Source organism: Bos grunniens, chromosome 20, assembly GCF_055505025.1.
Source record: "Bos grunniens cultivar Pamir isolate PY7600 chromosome 20, Bosgru_T2T1.0, whole genome shotgun sequence".
Classification (NCBI taxonomy): Eukaryota; Metazoa; Chordata; class Mammalia; order Artiodactyla; family Bovidae; genus Bos; species Bos grunniens.
In genome coordinates this window covers 48,324,272-48,339,754 of record NC_141184.1, presented here as the reverse complement: position 1 = coordinate 48,339,754, position 15,483 = coordinate 48,324,272, and the positions used below count along the sequence as shown (strand labels likewise).

The 15,483-nt window shown below is 36.1% G+C and overlaps 1 protein-coding gene across 44 annotated transcripts in view; it reads left to right on the top strand.

Moving 5' to 3' along the window:
- SLC38A9 (solute carrier family 38 member 9) overlaps positions 1–12,690 on the top strand; it is a 95,570-nt gene extending 82,880 nt beyond the window's left edge. For 35 of the 44 annotated variants that reach the window (XR_015148777.1, XR_015148785.1, XR_015148780.1 and 32 more), the window contains 4 exons: positions 3,903–4,016; positions 6,004–6,152; positions 10,624–10,713; positions 11,902–12,690. Coding sequence is in view for 28 of the 44 variants with exons in the window: in XM_086361747.1 (XP_086217873.1) it covers positions 3,903–4,016; positions 6,004–6,152; positions 10,624–10,713; positions 11,902–12,067 (519 nt within the window). In the remaining 16 variants the exon portion in view is untranslated. Of the gene's footprint in view, positions 1–3,902; positions 4,017–6,003; positions 6,212–10,623; positions 10,714–11,901 lie in introns of all 44 variants that reach the window. The other 9 variants (XR_015148771.1, XR_015148783.1, XR_015148774.1 and 6 more) reach the window with 1 other exon arrangement.
- The last annotated feature ends 2,793 nt before the right edge of the window (positions 12,691–15,483 follow it).

The following is a 15,483-nucleotide window of genomic DNA, read 5'->3' as shown; positions in this document are numbered from 1 at the left end:
AGACATACCTTACCCCAAAGAAAGTTGTAGAGTTGAAGATCATCCAACTCATTCCTCATCATCAGAATATATTTGCTCTATAACCATCCTGGATCTGTGGACCACCCTCTTCCTATTTCCTCATCATGTTTGAATCAGAAGCTATACCATGCTTGTTTTGTTTTGCCTATCTTTATTTAGTTTTATTCCCTGCTTACTTCTTTTAAAACTATTCAAGGTGCTCATATCTTGTTATTTACTTTTCTCTTCTTATGAATCTTGGGTAGTTTACTCAACTATATGTATGTCTGCAGTACTTTTTATGTAATTGTTTGGGGTAGGCCTGTCTCTTTTTCAGTAAATGCTCCGCTGGATAGTCACTATGAAAAGTATGTGGAACAGAAAGATTATAAACCATTTTTGAGAAACAGAATGTGCTCCCAGGCCCACTTGTGCCCCACTTGGCATCCTTCCTGTCATTACTTCTGTACTGCCAGCCCTGCCAGCTGCTGCTTATTTGTGAGGCAGAGTAAGTTACTTTATTAATGTACAGGGTTCTTGACACATTTACCAGTTCTTATGGTCATTTGTGCTGATTTTTAAAAATATTTTTTACTTTGAGCCTCATTTTCTAAAAGATGGGTTTTTTTCTGCCGTTTTCCATTAAAGAGGCTTCTAAGAGGCCATATCTCCAGGCCTAGAATAGTGATGGCTTGGGTTCAAAGCACACATGTGTGCATGCTATTCATAGGTGGCATGTTTCCCAGGATCGTGCTCAACCTCAGCTGCTTTTATATTAAAACATCATTTCTTTCATTAGAGTATTTTCAGATGAAAACAGTTATTTTACAACTCTTGACATAGTTCTACTGAATGTACATTTAAATCACTGAGAAATAGATCTTTTCTAATCATTGTTATTTCTCTTGCATCTGTATGTGTACTTTATTGTTATCTTTTGTTACTCGTTATTTGGTACCTCTCTTTCACTGTTTTCTTTCCTATTGTTTATTAACTGTGACACAAAGGTATTATTCAACTGGTTAACTCTCCATTGTAGTAGCTAAGGGCATGTAGTTTGGAGCCGAAAAGTCTTTGGTTTGAATATTGACTTCACCAACTACTGACTGTGTAACCATGAACAAGTGTTGTAACCTCTCTGCACTAATTTATTTATCTATAAAATGAAGAAAAGGATTATACCTACTTTAAATGAGATAATGTATGTACTCTGCTTTGTACAGAGCCTAGTACCTAGAAGCACTTAATAATTGTAGACAACATGATTATTTTTATCTGTATTTACTGAGTTCCTGCTGTGTGCCAGGTATTGTCCTGGGTATTGGGATATAAGGCTTCCCAGGTGGCACTAGTGGTAAAGAACTTACCTGCCAGTGCAAGAGATGTAAGAAATGCAGATTCGATCCCTGGGTCAGAAAGAGCCCCTGGAAGAAGGCATGGGAATCCATTCCAGTATTCTTGCCTGGAGAATCCCACGGACAGAGGAGCCTGGCAGGCTGCAGTCCATAGGATCACACAGAGTCAGACACAACTGAAGCGGCTTTGCACGCATGCACACATTGGGGATATAAAGGTGAAGACACAGTCCTTGTCTCAGGGATGTCATAGTCTAGTAGTAGGGACTAACTTGGATATAGAAAAATTAGAAGACCAACATAATAGAAGAACTATTAACCTTGACTACTTTGGAGTGTGCAAGAATATTTTCTTTCCAGTTGATATCCTCATATCATAAATATAGATTCCTTTATAATAAAAATTAATGATGATTACAATATAGGGTAGTAGATGCCATATTTCAGATGTGTATGCAGTGCTATAAGAACAGGGAAGCAGAAGGGGGAAACTCTCTCATCAGGAAGCCCTTGCATCTTTGCCGATTTTCCCCAGTTTCCTAAGCTATACATCTTTGCAGAAAGCCTGCCCAAAATAATATGCTGATCAGGTGGTATACAGACTAAAGACTATCCATGAAATGGTAGCTGTCCCTCTTTATATGGATACATAGCTCTCTGACACAACCATTTTGGCCTTCCAAGATTTTGTGTTTTGCAAAACTTTCTTCTTGAGTAATACTGAGTAAGCTGAGGGTGGAATGACTTTCAAACATCACTCTGTGAGACACCTACCCATTGTTATGAATATGGGGGTTGCCTGGTCCATTTCTGTTCACACCTCACAAGACCACCGGGCAACTCAAAGGGTGACTGAAGTCTAGCCTGGGATGGGCCCTAGAGCTTCAAGAACTAGAGAAGAGACGTTGAAACTTCTCTGGAGGTTTTTTCGTCTTCCCCTTGTTTACCCCTACACAGTTAGAAACTCTTAAAACGCTGGAAGCAGTCTCCATAATCCAGGTTCCAGTAGTTCCATAGCCTAATGAAAGTGTTAGTGAAAGTGCTAGTCGCCCCAGTCGTGTCTGACTCTTTGCAACCCCATGGACTGTAGCCTGCCAGGCTCCTCTGTCTGTGGGATTTTCCAGGCAAGAATACTGGACTAGGTAGCCATTCTTTCTCTAGGGGATCTTCCCAACCCAGGGATCGAAACCAAATCTCCCGTGTTGCAGGCAGATTCTTTAGCATCTGAGCCACCAGGGAAGCCTCTACCATCTAATTTAGGGATTGAAATCCCTGTTTTGTTTTCAAGCTGATTGTCAACTTAGACTTGACTTTTGGGTTTCTCATAGTTTGTTTGTTTACTTGCTTTTGAAGTGAATTTATCAACATTTAAGTTTAGAACTCTCTACTATTGCTGTAGCCCATTTAAGGAGAAACGTTTCCCCCAAATCAGAAACGTTTCCTAATACCACATGTCCAGTTTTCTTACTGTGGTATCAAACTAGAGCAAAATTGTATATAATTTTTTTCTTATCTGTTTTCTTAGCTTTCAAAGTAATTTGTGTTTAAAATGAAAAATGAATAAGCTTATTGCCATAATTTAGTTGTGCTGAATTGTTTGGCCATAACTTTTGTGGTGATGGAGACCAGATTTATGAGCTGTGGGATCTGTTCTGTTTGGATCTGACAGCTGGCTCCATTAAATATCTTGGAGCTTTTTACTTTGCATGGGGATGGTTGGGAGGGTGGGAACAGCAGTGGAAGAAAGCAGTCCACTTTATTTAATGTTCTGCATTTGTTTACTGGCTCCAATCATAACACTGTGCAGCTGTTTGAACAGCTGCCTTTTGATTTCCTTTTGTTTACTGTTTAGGTTTATTAAGCTTGTCCTTAATGCCTGCTTACTGTCTGCTTTTTAACTAGCTTTTGTACTTTATAAAATATATTTTAATATATACCAGTCTCTTTTGGTCTAGGCATGCTTTGATGATCTACAAAGTTAATTCACTAAAAAGAAAAAAAAATTTTTTTTAATTCCATAGGTCATACAGAAAGCAGCCTATTCTTGATTTCTTGTTGTCCCTTAGCTTTATATTTTAGTTAAATATTTTAAAATTTGGTAAATAAATTGCATTTCAAAATTAAGTCCAAATTTCACTCATGATAACCACCATTTATGTTAACTTTCTAAGCCTGCCAACAGGTAACTTAGTCTACATACTCCAGATAGTTTTTTAAAAGTTGTCAGACTAGTTGTAAAGTCTGTGAATTTTGTTTTAACAAATGTCTCTGAGCAACCTGGATACCTAGGAGATATATATTTACACAGAGAGAGCAAAAATAAATATTATATTTATTTGTCAGTCTTATTATTTTGGAGAAGGAAATGGCAACCCACTCTAGTATTCTTGCCTGGAAAATCCCATGGACAGAGGAGACTGGTGGGCTACGGTCCATGGGGTCGCAGAGTCGGACACAACTGAGCCACTTCACTTTCACTTATTATTTAGCCTATTCAGACATACTAAAAATTTATTCATCATTGTGGGAATTTTATTCTCTTTACAGGTGAGGGACTTGTCCATTGCTTATATGCTGGTGACATTAACTTATCTCTATATTGGAGTCCTGGTTTTTGCTTCATTTCCTTCACCACCATTATCCAAAGATTGTATAGAGCAGGTAAGGCACTGTGTACCCTCTCTGTGTGATTGTTTACACCTTCATATCTGCAAAGCAAGCAGTGTGATAGAGTAGCAATGTATACTACCAGACAGGCCTGGGTTTGAATCCAGTCTCTTCTATTTACCATACATGTGGGAATTCAGGCACCTTCCCCGTTCTTTGTGAGCTTCAGTTTCCTCTTCCATTAAATATCATAATAGATACTCCATAGATTTTAGAAGGTCTCTCAGAAAACCTTCTGTCTGCTGGTACCTGTGGTACTCAAATAAATGATTCCTGTTATTTGCTTCTTATTTTTCTGTGTGTGTGGATAATTATGCTAGTAGCAGTCTTGAATTTATAAACCCTCACAGAGACTATATTCAGTTCCCTGATTTTCTAAAGTCCAGATCTGGAAATGTCCTGAATAAACTGGTTTCTTAATTCATCAGTCCCTGATAATAGATTTGACACTCATTTTGGTACTAGGTGGCAAGCATAAAAGCAAAGAAAAACTATTTCTAGCCTATTATACAGAGTGAAGTAAGCCAGAAAGAAAAACAGCAATACAGTATACTAACGCATATATATGGAATTTAGAAAGATGGTACCAATAACCCTGTGTACAAGACAGCAAAAGAGACACTGATGTATAGAACAGTCTTATGGACTCTGTGGGAGAGGGAGAGGGTGGGGAGATTTGGGAGAATGGCATTGAAACATGTAAAATACCATGTATGAAACGAGTTGCCAGTCCAGGTTCGATGCACAATACTGGATGTTTGGGGCTGGTGCACTGGGACGACCCAGAGGGATGGTGTGGGGAGGGAGGAGGGTTCAGGATGGGGAACACATGTATACCTGTGGCGGATTCATTTTGATATTTGGCAAAACTAATACAATTATGTAAAGTTTAAAAATAAAATAAAATTAAAAAAAGAGAGAGAGGAAGAGACAGAAAGAATAAAAGAAACATTCTTTTACTAAAAGGCTGCCATAAATAATATTATTTGATTTGACCCATCATAAACCTGGGAATAGCATAATCTCTAGTTTTATGTAACTGAAGAAGTTCTCAGAGAAAGTAGCATTCACAGGTGATTTTCATTCTAGTCAGAAGAAATTCCTCTAAGAGTGTGGTGGAGTACAAAATATGATTTATTACCTATGAATTATAAAGTTATTTCAGCATAATAGTGGTAATAATGTTCTCATCTCTTCAAGATAAATAGATTTGACTTATTGCTCTTTTGATAGTTTGAAATGTTCTCTTGATTTCCTTGATTCCAAAAGTTCTTTGGCAGCCAAATGTTTGCTGAAAATTCCCCTGATATGAAAAATCTCATATAAAGCCCACTCCCTTGGGAATAAGAATATCTGTGGTATTTGTATTTGAAAGGGAAAAAAAATCTGAGTGATTGGCTTTCTTTTTCTTAGATGCCAAATGAAAATGGAGAACAGAATCATGAAAGGAAGTAGAAAAAATTTCTTTTCTATTTATTGATAGACTATAGATAATAGTGATAGTAATAGATATACTCTAACTTTATTCTATAATCTTTAAAAATGCTACAGTGCATCAGAGGAGAAAAAATAAGAGAATTATTGAGAATGAAATAGCATTGAATTAGCTATTTAAATTTATTGAAACAAATTTATACTTAAACCTCATATACTAACAGAGCAGTAGTTCTCAAACTATCAGTGGTAAATAAGGTCTTATTTGTTGTTGTTTCAATGTCAAATGAATTGCAGATTGATACTTTTGTAAAACAAAAATATGCCAATGTCGAATTTCTTTAAGTTTCTAAATACTTACTTTTAATTTCTGTACTTAGCTATTGAAGAGTAATAGTTAGCAAATAGTTTGTGAACGGGCGCCAGCCCACAAAACCATGCAATTTGAGTGGCACCTGTGTTCAAAATAAGCAAAAAACTCCATTTTATAAATTTGTATATATTGAATTTGACTTGTGACATTACTTTATTGTCTTTCTTGGATTAGAACTTTTTAGACAACTTCCCTAGCAGTGACATCCTGTCCTTCATTGCAAGAATATTCCTGCTGTTCCAGATGATGACTGTGTATCCACTTCTAGGCTACTTGGCTCGCGTCCAGCTACTGGGTCATGTCTTCGGTGACGTTTATCCTAGGTAAGGGCTCTTCTCTTGACCAGCAAGATGTGCCAAGCAACAAATGACTGTGCAAACAGGTCAGTTTAAAATGTGACTGATCCTTTTGCTATGAAACTTTGCCTAATGAAAACGATTACTAAGGATAGACCTTTGGTGTTCTTTTCCCAGAAGTGCTTTAAAAATAGAAGCCGCTCCCTTGTCCAGAATGATTTAAAGTTAATTCCTGCCCATGTAGTTATGTTAGCTCTGATATCAGCTATATTTATCTTGTGATTTAGTTGCTATTAATCTACTCTTTGCCAAGAAGTTAGTAGTATGTAGTAGTACCTGTGTTAGTAATGTATGGCTAATGAGAAGCAACTCATTTAGTTATTGGTATTTACTTGTATATTTATTACCAGTCATGCAGTTTTACATAAACAATAATGGTTTAGGATTGAACGTGAGATACATAGCAAGTTTAAATTATTATTTGCTTCTGTAACGATTGCTATAATTTTTAATCTCTTATTGGCGATGAAAGAGTTTGAGTCCTCTTGAAAAATCTGTTCAAAGCTAGTCACCCTTATCCAAGAGAAGTTTCTATTTACTGAAACTTCCTTGTGGGCCCCTGGTTAATGCCTTCTCTTACATTAAGTTTTATTATAGATTATTCTAGTAAAAAGTACCTTGGAGAAGGCAATGGCACCCCACTCCAGTACTTTTGCCTGGAAAATCCCATGGACAGAGGAGCCTGGTGGGCTGCAGTCCATGGGGTCGCTAAGAGTCAGACACGACTGAGCGACTTCATTTTCACTTTTCACTTTCATGCACTGGAGGAGGAAATGGCAACCCACTCCAGTGTTCTTGCCTGGAGAATCCCAGGGACGGGGGAGCCTGGTGGGCTGCCGTCTGTGGGGTCGCACAGAGTCAGACACGACTGAAGCGACTTAGCAGCAGAAGCAGCAGTAAAAAGTACCTAGTCCTAAACTATTTTATTGGGAATAAATTATCTTAAATGAAGAAAGCTTTTGGATAAAATTTGAAAAAAGTTACACTTGCTGTAACCAACTAAACGAGTGGTCTTAACCAGTTTATTTGAAGTAAAGTAATGCAGTCTTTCCCCTCATTTAACAAATAATTGATTATAAGTATGTAGTTTTAAAAACAAAAAACTTTTAAAAGCCAACGTCAAGAGTTACCAAGCCTCTGGCCTTGACAACAGCAGCAACTACAGTTCTCACATTGGATTTCAGTAAATGTAAGAATCCTATTGTGTTTATATGCCCTGCCATATTTACTAATAAATACATTTTAAGTCATAGATGAAAAAAAATTCTAGGTAAATGCATTATTCCTGTTTTCTGCTGTTATTTTGCATAATGTTGGCTGTTAGAATGTTTTCTCTTCTTGGAAGAAGTCTGGAATTTCCCTCTTTCATTCAGATTACATTTCTTCCCCTACCATCAGGAACACATTATCATTTATCCTACAGTTGCAAGTACTCTGCACACTGCATACTTTGGAGCATACTTTTTGATCTCAGGACCCCTTTACACTCTTAAGGTTTATTTGAGGACCCCCAGGAACTTTAGTTTATGTGAGTTATATCCATCAATATTTAACACGAAAAATTAGAACCAAACTTTTAAAATGTTTATTAATTTACTTAAAAAGCAATAATAAAGCCATTACTTGTTTACATATAAATGATATTTTTGAAAACGAACAATTTCCAAAAAATTTTTTTACATTTCAAAACTCTTTAATGTCTGATTTGCTAGTATATCATTGAATTATCCTATTTTCTACATTCATTCTGTTGTAATATGTAATTTTTATTTAAATATATGAAGAAGATACACCCTCCCATGGACACATAGTTGGAGCAAGAAGGAAGTACTTTTAATAGCCTTTCCAGATCACTGTGGGTATTTTTCTTTGGTACTGTGCCAAACCTTGACAGGTGGTAGTTTTTAAAAGTTAGTTGAATCTGAAACTCAGTTACATTAAAAGCCACTGGTTTGTCTTACAATTTGGATCTTCTACCCATGTATGATTTTATAACATTAGGTTTAGTCATTTGGAAAATACTGGTTTACTGAGTTCTATAGATCTTCCAAATATTGACCCATTTCATTATATATTATCAGACCCCACTTTCGCTATTATCACCACCAGTTGCATTATAAAAGTCTTAGATATTGCAATACTGTCCCGCTCTCATGGTAGCAAATACCAGCTCTCCAAATTCTAATTTTTACTTGAAAGCTCAATGTTATCATTGGCAACACAAACTACCAGTTGTTTTTCTTGAAATGATAAGATCATATCATTTATTTTTAAGAAAATGTCTGTCACATACCCAAATGTAAAGAAACATAGTTTGTCTGTCTTTCAATTAAAAATGGTCTTTGGAAAAAACAGCACGGTTGTCCCCCAGTTCAGTTGCACAAGTGCTTTTCCTCGAGGCAGCCATTGTACTTCAGCATGCAGCAGATGTGCTGTATTATATACTTTCTATTTGATCATACAGAATATTAAAAAGATGTTTGTTCAGAGTATGAGATTTTGCACCACAACTAGAGAAAGCTCATGCACTGCAATGAAGAGCCCGCAGGTCGCAGTGAAGACCCAGCGCATCCAAAAACAAACAAAAACAACACCGAAGTATGAGATTTAAAAAAACTAATAATTTTCAGTCCTTTATCAAGGACAATTTTTAATAAAACTTTTTTTTGAGAATGTTTGGCAGTAAAGAATACAGTATAGAATACAGAGATAGTTGCAGCTACCTCTATCCAATCTAAGGGGGCAGCAGTTTACCCACCATTGCTTTTGCAAAGCATGTTTTGTCTGACTGGAAAATAATTTTTACCTCAGAGCTTCCTGGAAGGGAATTGGAAACTTCCCTGAGGTTCATGGTTACACTTTGAGAACCACTGCTTTGGAAAAATACACAAAATTGTTTCCTTTTACAATACAGAAATAACAGAGGCCCAGCCAATGTCTCAAAGCTCTGAAGCAATTTTAAGGTTGAAGTTTTTAGATAAATAGTAAGATCTAGAAGCCTGAATATCTTTGTAATTCATCAAGATATATGACTAACCATTTATTTGTATAAATAATTTTCCTCATTTTTAATTCTTTCTGTAATCTTTCCCAGGGATTAATTAACCTCTGATAACTTGGGCTCAAAATATTGCTTTGATATGTAACTTTGACTTTTAAGGATCATTTTGGGAGGAAATGGAGTTATTTCTCAAGCATCACATTCCATCTACCATATGATTATTTCTGTCCCAAAATTGATTTCACAAGCCTTGAATTGTTAACATCTAGTTCAATTTACTTAGCTGATATTCTGCTCATGGTAAATACTGAATAGCTTTACGTGACTAAATCTGAAAAATAAAAACCTGCCCATTTTGCCTTTCCCTTGATAAAATTTATTTTTCTAATTATAAAAGTAAAATAATACTTTACAAAGGAATACTATAAAACATACGAAATTTATCAGGTGTAGAAATGAAGAAAAACTACCCCAAATCCCAAATTGTAACACAATCACTACTCCCTTTTAGTGTATTTCTTTCTGATATTTTTTTCAAACATTTTAAGATTTTCTTGTGTAGTAAAAATCTAACTAGCTTTTTCCTCAAGTTGCCTAGATAGATTTTTACCATCTAGGTAACAGTGATTATATATTTTTAACATTTTAAAATGTTTCCATCAAGTAAATTGCTGCCCTGCCATATTTCTAGGATGCTTCTATCTTTTTACAAATCAGTTCAGTTCAGTCGCTCAGTCGTGTCCAACTCTTTGAGACCCCATGGACTGCAACACGCCAGGCTTCCCTGTCCATCACCAACTCCTGGAACTTGCTCAAATTCAATGTCCATCAAGTTGGTGATGCCATCCAACCGTCTCGTCCTCCGTTGTCCCCTTCTCCTCCCGCCTCCAGCATCAGGGTCTTTTCCAGTGAGTCAGTTCTTCGCATCAAGCGGCCAAAGTGTTGGTGCGTCAGCTTCAGCATCAGTCCTTCTAATGAATATTCAGGACTGATTTCCTTTAGGATTGACTGGTTTGATCTCCTTGCAGTCCAAGGGACTCTTAAGAGTCTTCTCCAACACTACAGTTTCAAAAGCATCAATTCTTTTTACAATTCAAAAGCAGCAGTTCTTTTTACAAATACCTTTAATAGTTTTTTAATTTTCTTATGATATTCCACCCAAATGGAATTACAGATGAAAGAATGTAAACCCTGATACACACGACCAGTTTGCTCCTACAGAATTTAATCTAGTTATATAATTGCAGGAAAGGGCCAATATCACTGTCCCACCACCAGTATTGAGTACTCCTGTTGCCTTCTATTTATGCTGTAATTTTATTGTCAAGTTTAAGACATTCTCATTTTAGAGATGATAGAAATGAATTTTTCTCACATTGTTATAATTTGCCTGTTTTTATATTTTTTCTTTCTTCAAACTCTCTTCTCAACTTTTAGCATTTTCCACGTGTTGATTTTTAATCTGTTTATTGTGGGAGCTGGAGTGATCATGGCCTGTTTCTACCCAAACATAGGAGGAATCATAAGGTACTGCCTGTAAGGCAACTTTGCCCCTTTACATATTGGTCTTTATTTTTATGCTTTTCCTATTGTTGTTGTCTTAATATAATTGTTTAAAATTCCAGTGAGTATTTAAAATTGCTAACATTCAAGTGCAGTTCACTGGTGTCAGTTAAGGGGCTCTTTATCTTCCACTTTTGCTTATTCCTCACTCTAGAAGCACCATTTTCCGTAGCCTTAGGTACCTTCCCCTTCTCTTTTTCTCATAATTTTCCACTGTATTTATTTTTATCCAAAATAAAGTTATTTTTAATATGTAACATCTAACTTCTTGGGGTACCTGGAAGGTCTCTAATATGTCAAGGCTATGTCCCAACTTTCTTAATCCATTTCTACTCAAGAACGTATTTCAGTGTCAATTGTAGTCAGAAAGTTTAGATCCCAGATGGCTCTTTGCTTAATATCCATTCTCCGAATATATTGTGATAGATTGAGTAGACTGGGATTAAAGTTGTGACCTCAGATTCTCATGGAAAACTGAAATTTATAATGATCCAATTTTTCTTCCTTAACCTTGTAGAAAGCAGGACTGAGTTACTTTTTTTGAAGACCCTTTCCTATAAAAGTAGCGAAAGACAAAAGAGGAGACCTTTAGCCTGACACTTGTGAAATATAATGGATTTACAAGTTCCCTTTAAGCTGTTTATAAGGAAATTAAGTATAGGGAAGGAAAGAAGTAAGTGTAGGTTCCTCAGTCATGTGTTTAGGTATTTTTGTTACTATCTTTGATAATTATGCTGAATACCAACAAGACATTCATCTGTTCTCAGTCTTAAGCAGATGCTTGCAGTCCTTCAACAACTCAGAATTTATAATTAGTTTATAAAAGATCAAAGATAGGAAGCCTATCTCCAGATGTTTCTGAGGAAGTAGCCATAATCACTGAGATACAGAGGAACTACAGAGACTTGAGAGATGAATAAAAAACTCTGTCAAGCAGATGCTATAAAGATGAACAGGAAATAGTATTTTATATTAACTTAGCAAGTAAAATAAGTTTTAAACTCAGATGCTTTATGTCAACAACAAATGAATCAAAAATAATTTTATTGTAACATCCAATTGAGGACGGTTTAAATTAACCTATATTTACCATAATTGTAAATCAGAAAAATGCAGAATGATTATTAACCTAAAAACTTTTTTATTCTGCAGGTATTCAGGAGCAGCATGTGGCCTGGCCTTTGTATTCATATATCCATCTCTCATCTATATAATTTCCCTCCACCAAGAAGACCGTCTCACGTGGCCTAAATTAATCTTTCACGTTTTCATCATTATTTTGGGCCTGGCTAACCTGATTGTTCAGTTTTTTATGTGAAATAGTCAACTGCCTTCTCAAGATCTTTCATGGTATTTTGAACTTTGACAACGGTTCCACATAAATTCACTTGAAAATGCTGTTCTTGCTCTGACTGTAAATATTTTCCTAAGGTCATTTGATAACAAGGAAATAAGGGTCCATTAGTCAGTAATTATTATTAGAGTGGGGAAAAGGGCAGTAAGAGTGGTCTTAATCTCTTTACCTTTCTCATATTCACTCATCTCTTCATTCTCACTGTCTTTTCCAAGTAGAAACATATGCCTCTAGGAAAAATCATGCTAGGTTTTACTTTTAGAGACGTAAGGTGGGTAGGTTTATTTTGGCTACAATAAAGGTTCTCAGGGTGTCACAGCAACTGTATTGCCAGGTCCCATTTCTGTTTCAGTGATTCAGTTTCATTTTATTACTTGCTAGATCATTTCTTCAGTTTGCCCAAACCTTTACTGTTTTGGACAGTAAACCAAATACCTCATTTTTTAAAAAGTGTCCATGACATCAGTGTTAGTAGAATTCTTATGTGAGTCCTTAATATCTGTTTTTAAAACAGGAAAAAAAAATCTACAATGTTAATACAGACCCCATGGTTGTGAAACTTATACAAAATAAAGGAACTAGGAGAATTTGTTGCAGTCTGACTCCTCTTTGTTTCTGATCCAGTTCTAGTTCCCCAGCCCCAGTTTCCATAGGAACACGTATGGTTGCCCTCCAAGATCCAGTGGGCTCTTTTGCTTTTTTTGGATCCCTGAAGATTGCATAGAATTTGATGACTGGACCAATGAGGAAGAGTGTAAGAAGCATGGAAGAGAGAGATGTATAAGGTGTTAAGGGAATAGAGAGGAGTCAGAAGGAGTGAGACCTCCTTAAAAGTATATTCTTTGCAGGGGGTGAAAGTGATTTCTTCAACACAGGAAAGGATTACTTCTGTTTAAAGTATGACCTCCAGAAGGAGACCACCCCCACACAGCTTACTTCTGTAATTGGCAATGTTAAAGTGTTAGGTACTCAGTCATGTCTGACTCTTTGCAACCCCGTGGACTGTAGCCTGCCAGGCTCCTCTGTCTTTGGAATTCTCCAGGCAAGAATACTGGAGTGGGTTGCCATTCCCTTCTCCAAGGCATCTTCCTGACCCAGGTATTGAACCTGGATCTCCTGCTCTGCAGGCAGATTATCTACCACTTGAGCCACCACAGAAGTAACTGACAGGGTAGAGGTTAAATCCCCATAAGAAAAGCTACTTGGATCTGAGAAAAGGATTAGGGAATCTAAATTCTTGTAATTAAAACTTCTCTTTTCCTTTCAAACTAAAAGTTAAACCAAAATCCAAATCCATGTCTTCCATGTAATGAAACTTCTATGTTCAGCTGGAAAAGGTAGTTTTCTCTGATTTTATGGTCACATTAAACAGTATTGTGTTAATACCCAATTCCAAAATAATACATAAATTTATTTCCTTCCTATGAGAAAAACAGATGAAATGTTTTTTTAAACCTGGTAAAGAGCCCCAGATTCAAGACCAGCTATTCTTTCTTTCAGCAGAGGTTTCTATCTAGTCCACAGACCCGTACCTACAATGATGACCTATATTGCCTAAGCATTAGTACTCAGTAGTGTCTGACTCTTTGCAACCCCATGGACTGTAGCCTGCCAGGCTCCAATCTTCGTGGGATTCTCCTGGGCAAGAATACTGGAGTGGGTAGCCATTTCCTTCTCCAAGGGATCTTCCTGACTCAGGTGTCGAACCTGAGTCTCCTGCATTGCAGGCAGATGTCTTTACCATCTGAGCCATTAATACACCATATATTACCTAAGCTCTTTTTAAAAAAGTCTGTTTATGAAAATTCTCCAACATACACGAAAGTAGGAAAAAAAAAAGACAAATTCCTCATATACTCATCCCCTACATTTAGTACAGTAATTATAAGACTTTGCCATTGCTCACCTATCCCCCAGTTTTTCTTTTCCACTGAAACTTTCTAAAGTCAATCTTGGAAGTTATGTCATTTCATCTCTATAAACCTTAATATGCACTAGTAGTCTCTTCAACGTAGTTATGTTTATTGAATGAGATGGTCTTTCTAAAGTTTTTGTTTGTTTTTAGCAAAAACTGCTAGTAGATTCTAAGGAATTAGAAAAATCTGCATTAAATATCTGGATCTTTGTGTTAACCTCTCTCAGAACAGGAGTATAAGATGGGAGAAAGTGTGTCTGTGCCTGAGCATCTTTGTGACTTGAGAGTTTTGTTCAGTTGGAGACACAGGAATCAAAAACCAGACCTTGAGAGATCCCTGTTTATCCCGTTTCCTCCCTTGTCTTTAAAAACATGAGAGACAAACTTGCATTGCCTTTTTTCAGTGAAGTTAAAACACTGGAATGTTTTAACACATAGAAAAAATGATTTGATATGTTTTTCCCATTTAATAAAGTGAATATGAAAGTGAATATATTATTTATTAAACTAAAAACCAATGTGGATATTTGCTTTTTGTTTTCTTTGAGAGATTTGCTAATTCAGAACTTCCAAAACCCTATGTTAGATTTATGCTGAGTGACTTTGCCTCCTTAGGTTTTTCTTTACAAAGCCAGCTCCTTTGGCCTGGTGATTAGCTTGGTTGGAACATTCTTTGTGTGAGTCTGTGTGTCCTGGCTCACACATTAGAATGATGAGATAAGGTCCATTCCAATCATTCTACAATGAATTTTAGACCTTTTTGTACTGTCATCTCTTTGAATTTTCTAATTAAAATTTTTTACTTTTTGCTCTGATGTGATTTATTTTAGTTTCTTTGAATTTAGCTTAGTTAACACATAATCAAGGACATTTTAAAACTTAAGTGTTTGGAGAGCTCTTCCTTGGAAAGGCTCTGGATGAATATGTAGTATCCTAATACTAAGCCAGAAAAAAACAAAGAAATATGCTTTGACATCTGACATGTGTGGGTATGCATCCAAAACCTGTTTCATCTTCACACCCAAAGAATGCAGTGGAGGAAAGAATAAACTTACCCACAAAAGAGACTGTTTTAGAGGGAAATATTCACTTTATTTACCGTAAATATACTTTGCAAATACAATGCAAACTCTAAATGGAGAGACAGAAGAGTTTTTGGTTCTACTTGAAGTTTATTAGGATAATTTTTTAATCTACATTTTAACTTACTCCACACATAATTGAATAACATTGTCAGGGGAGGGGAAATTTCCCCCCATCCTTCTTTGTTGTTTTGACTGGTCTAATAATTAAACTGACCCAAGACAGATTAACAGGAGAAAAAAACAAAATAATTTAATTCACATATGTGGAATTCTCATAGAAATAAGATTCCCCAAATGATCAAAGCAAGCTCTTTATATATCATTTTTAGACAAAGAAAGAAATTGGTGAAGATTTAATGTATGCTAGGATAGCAAACTAA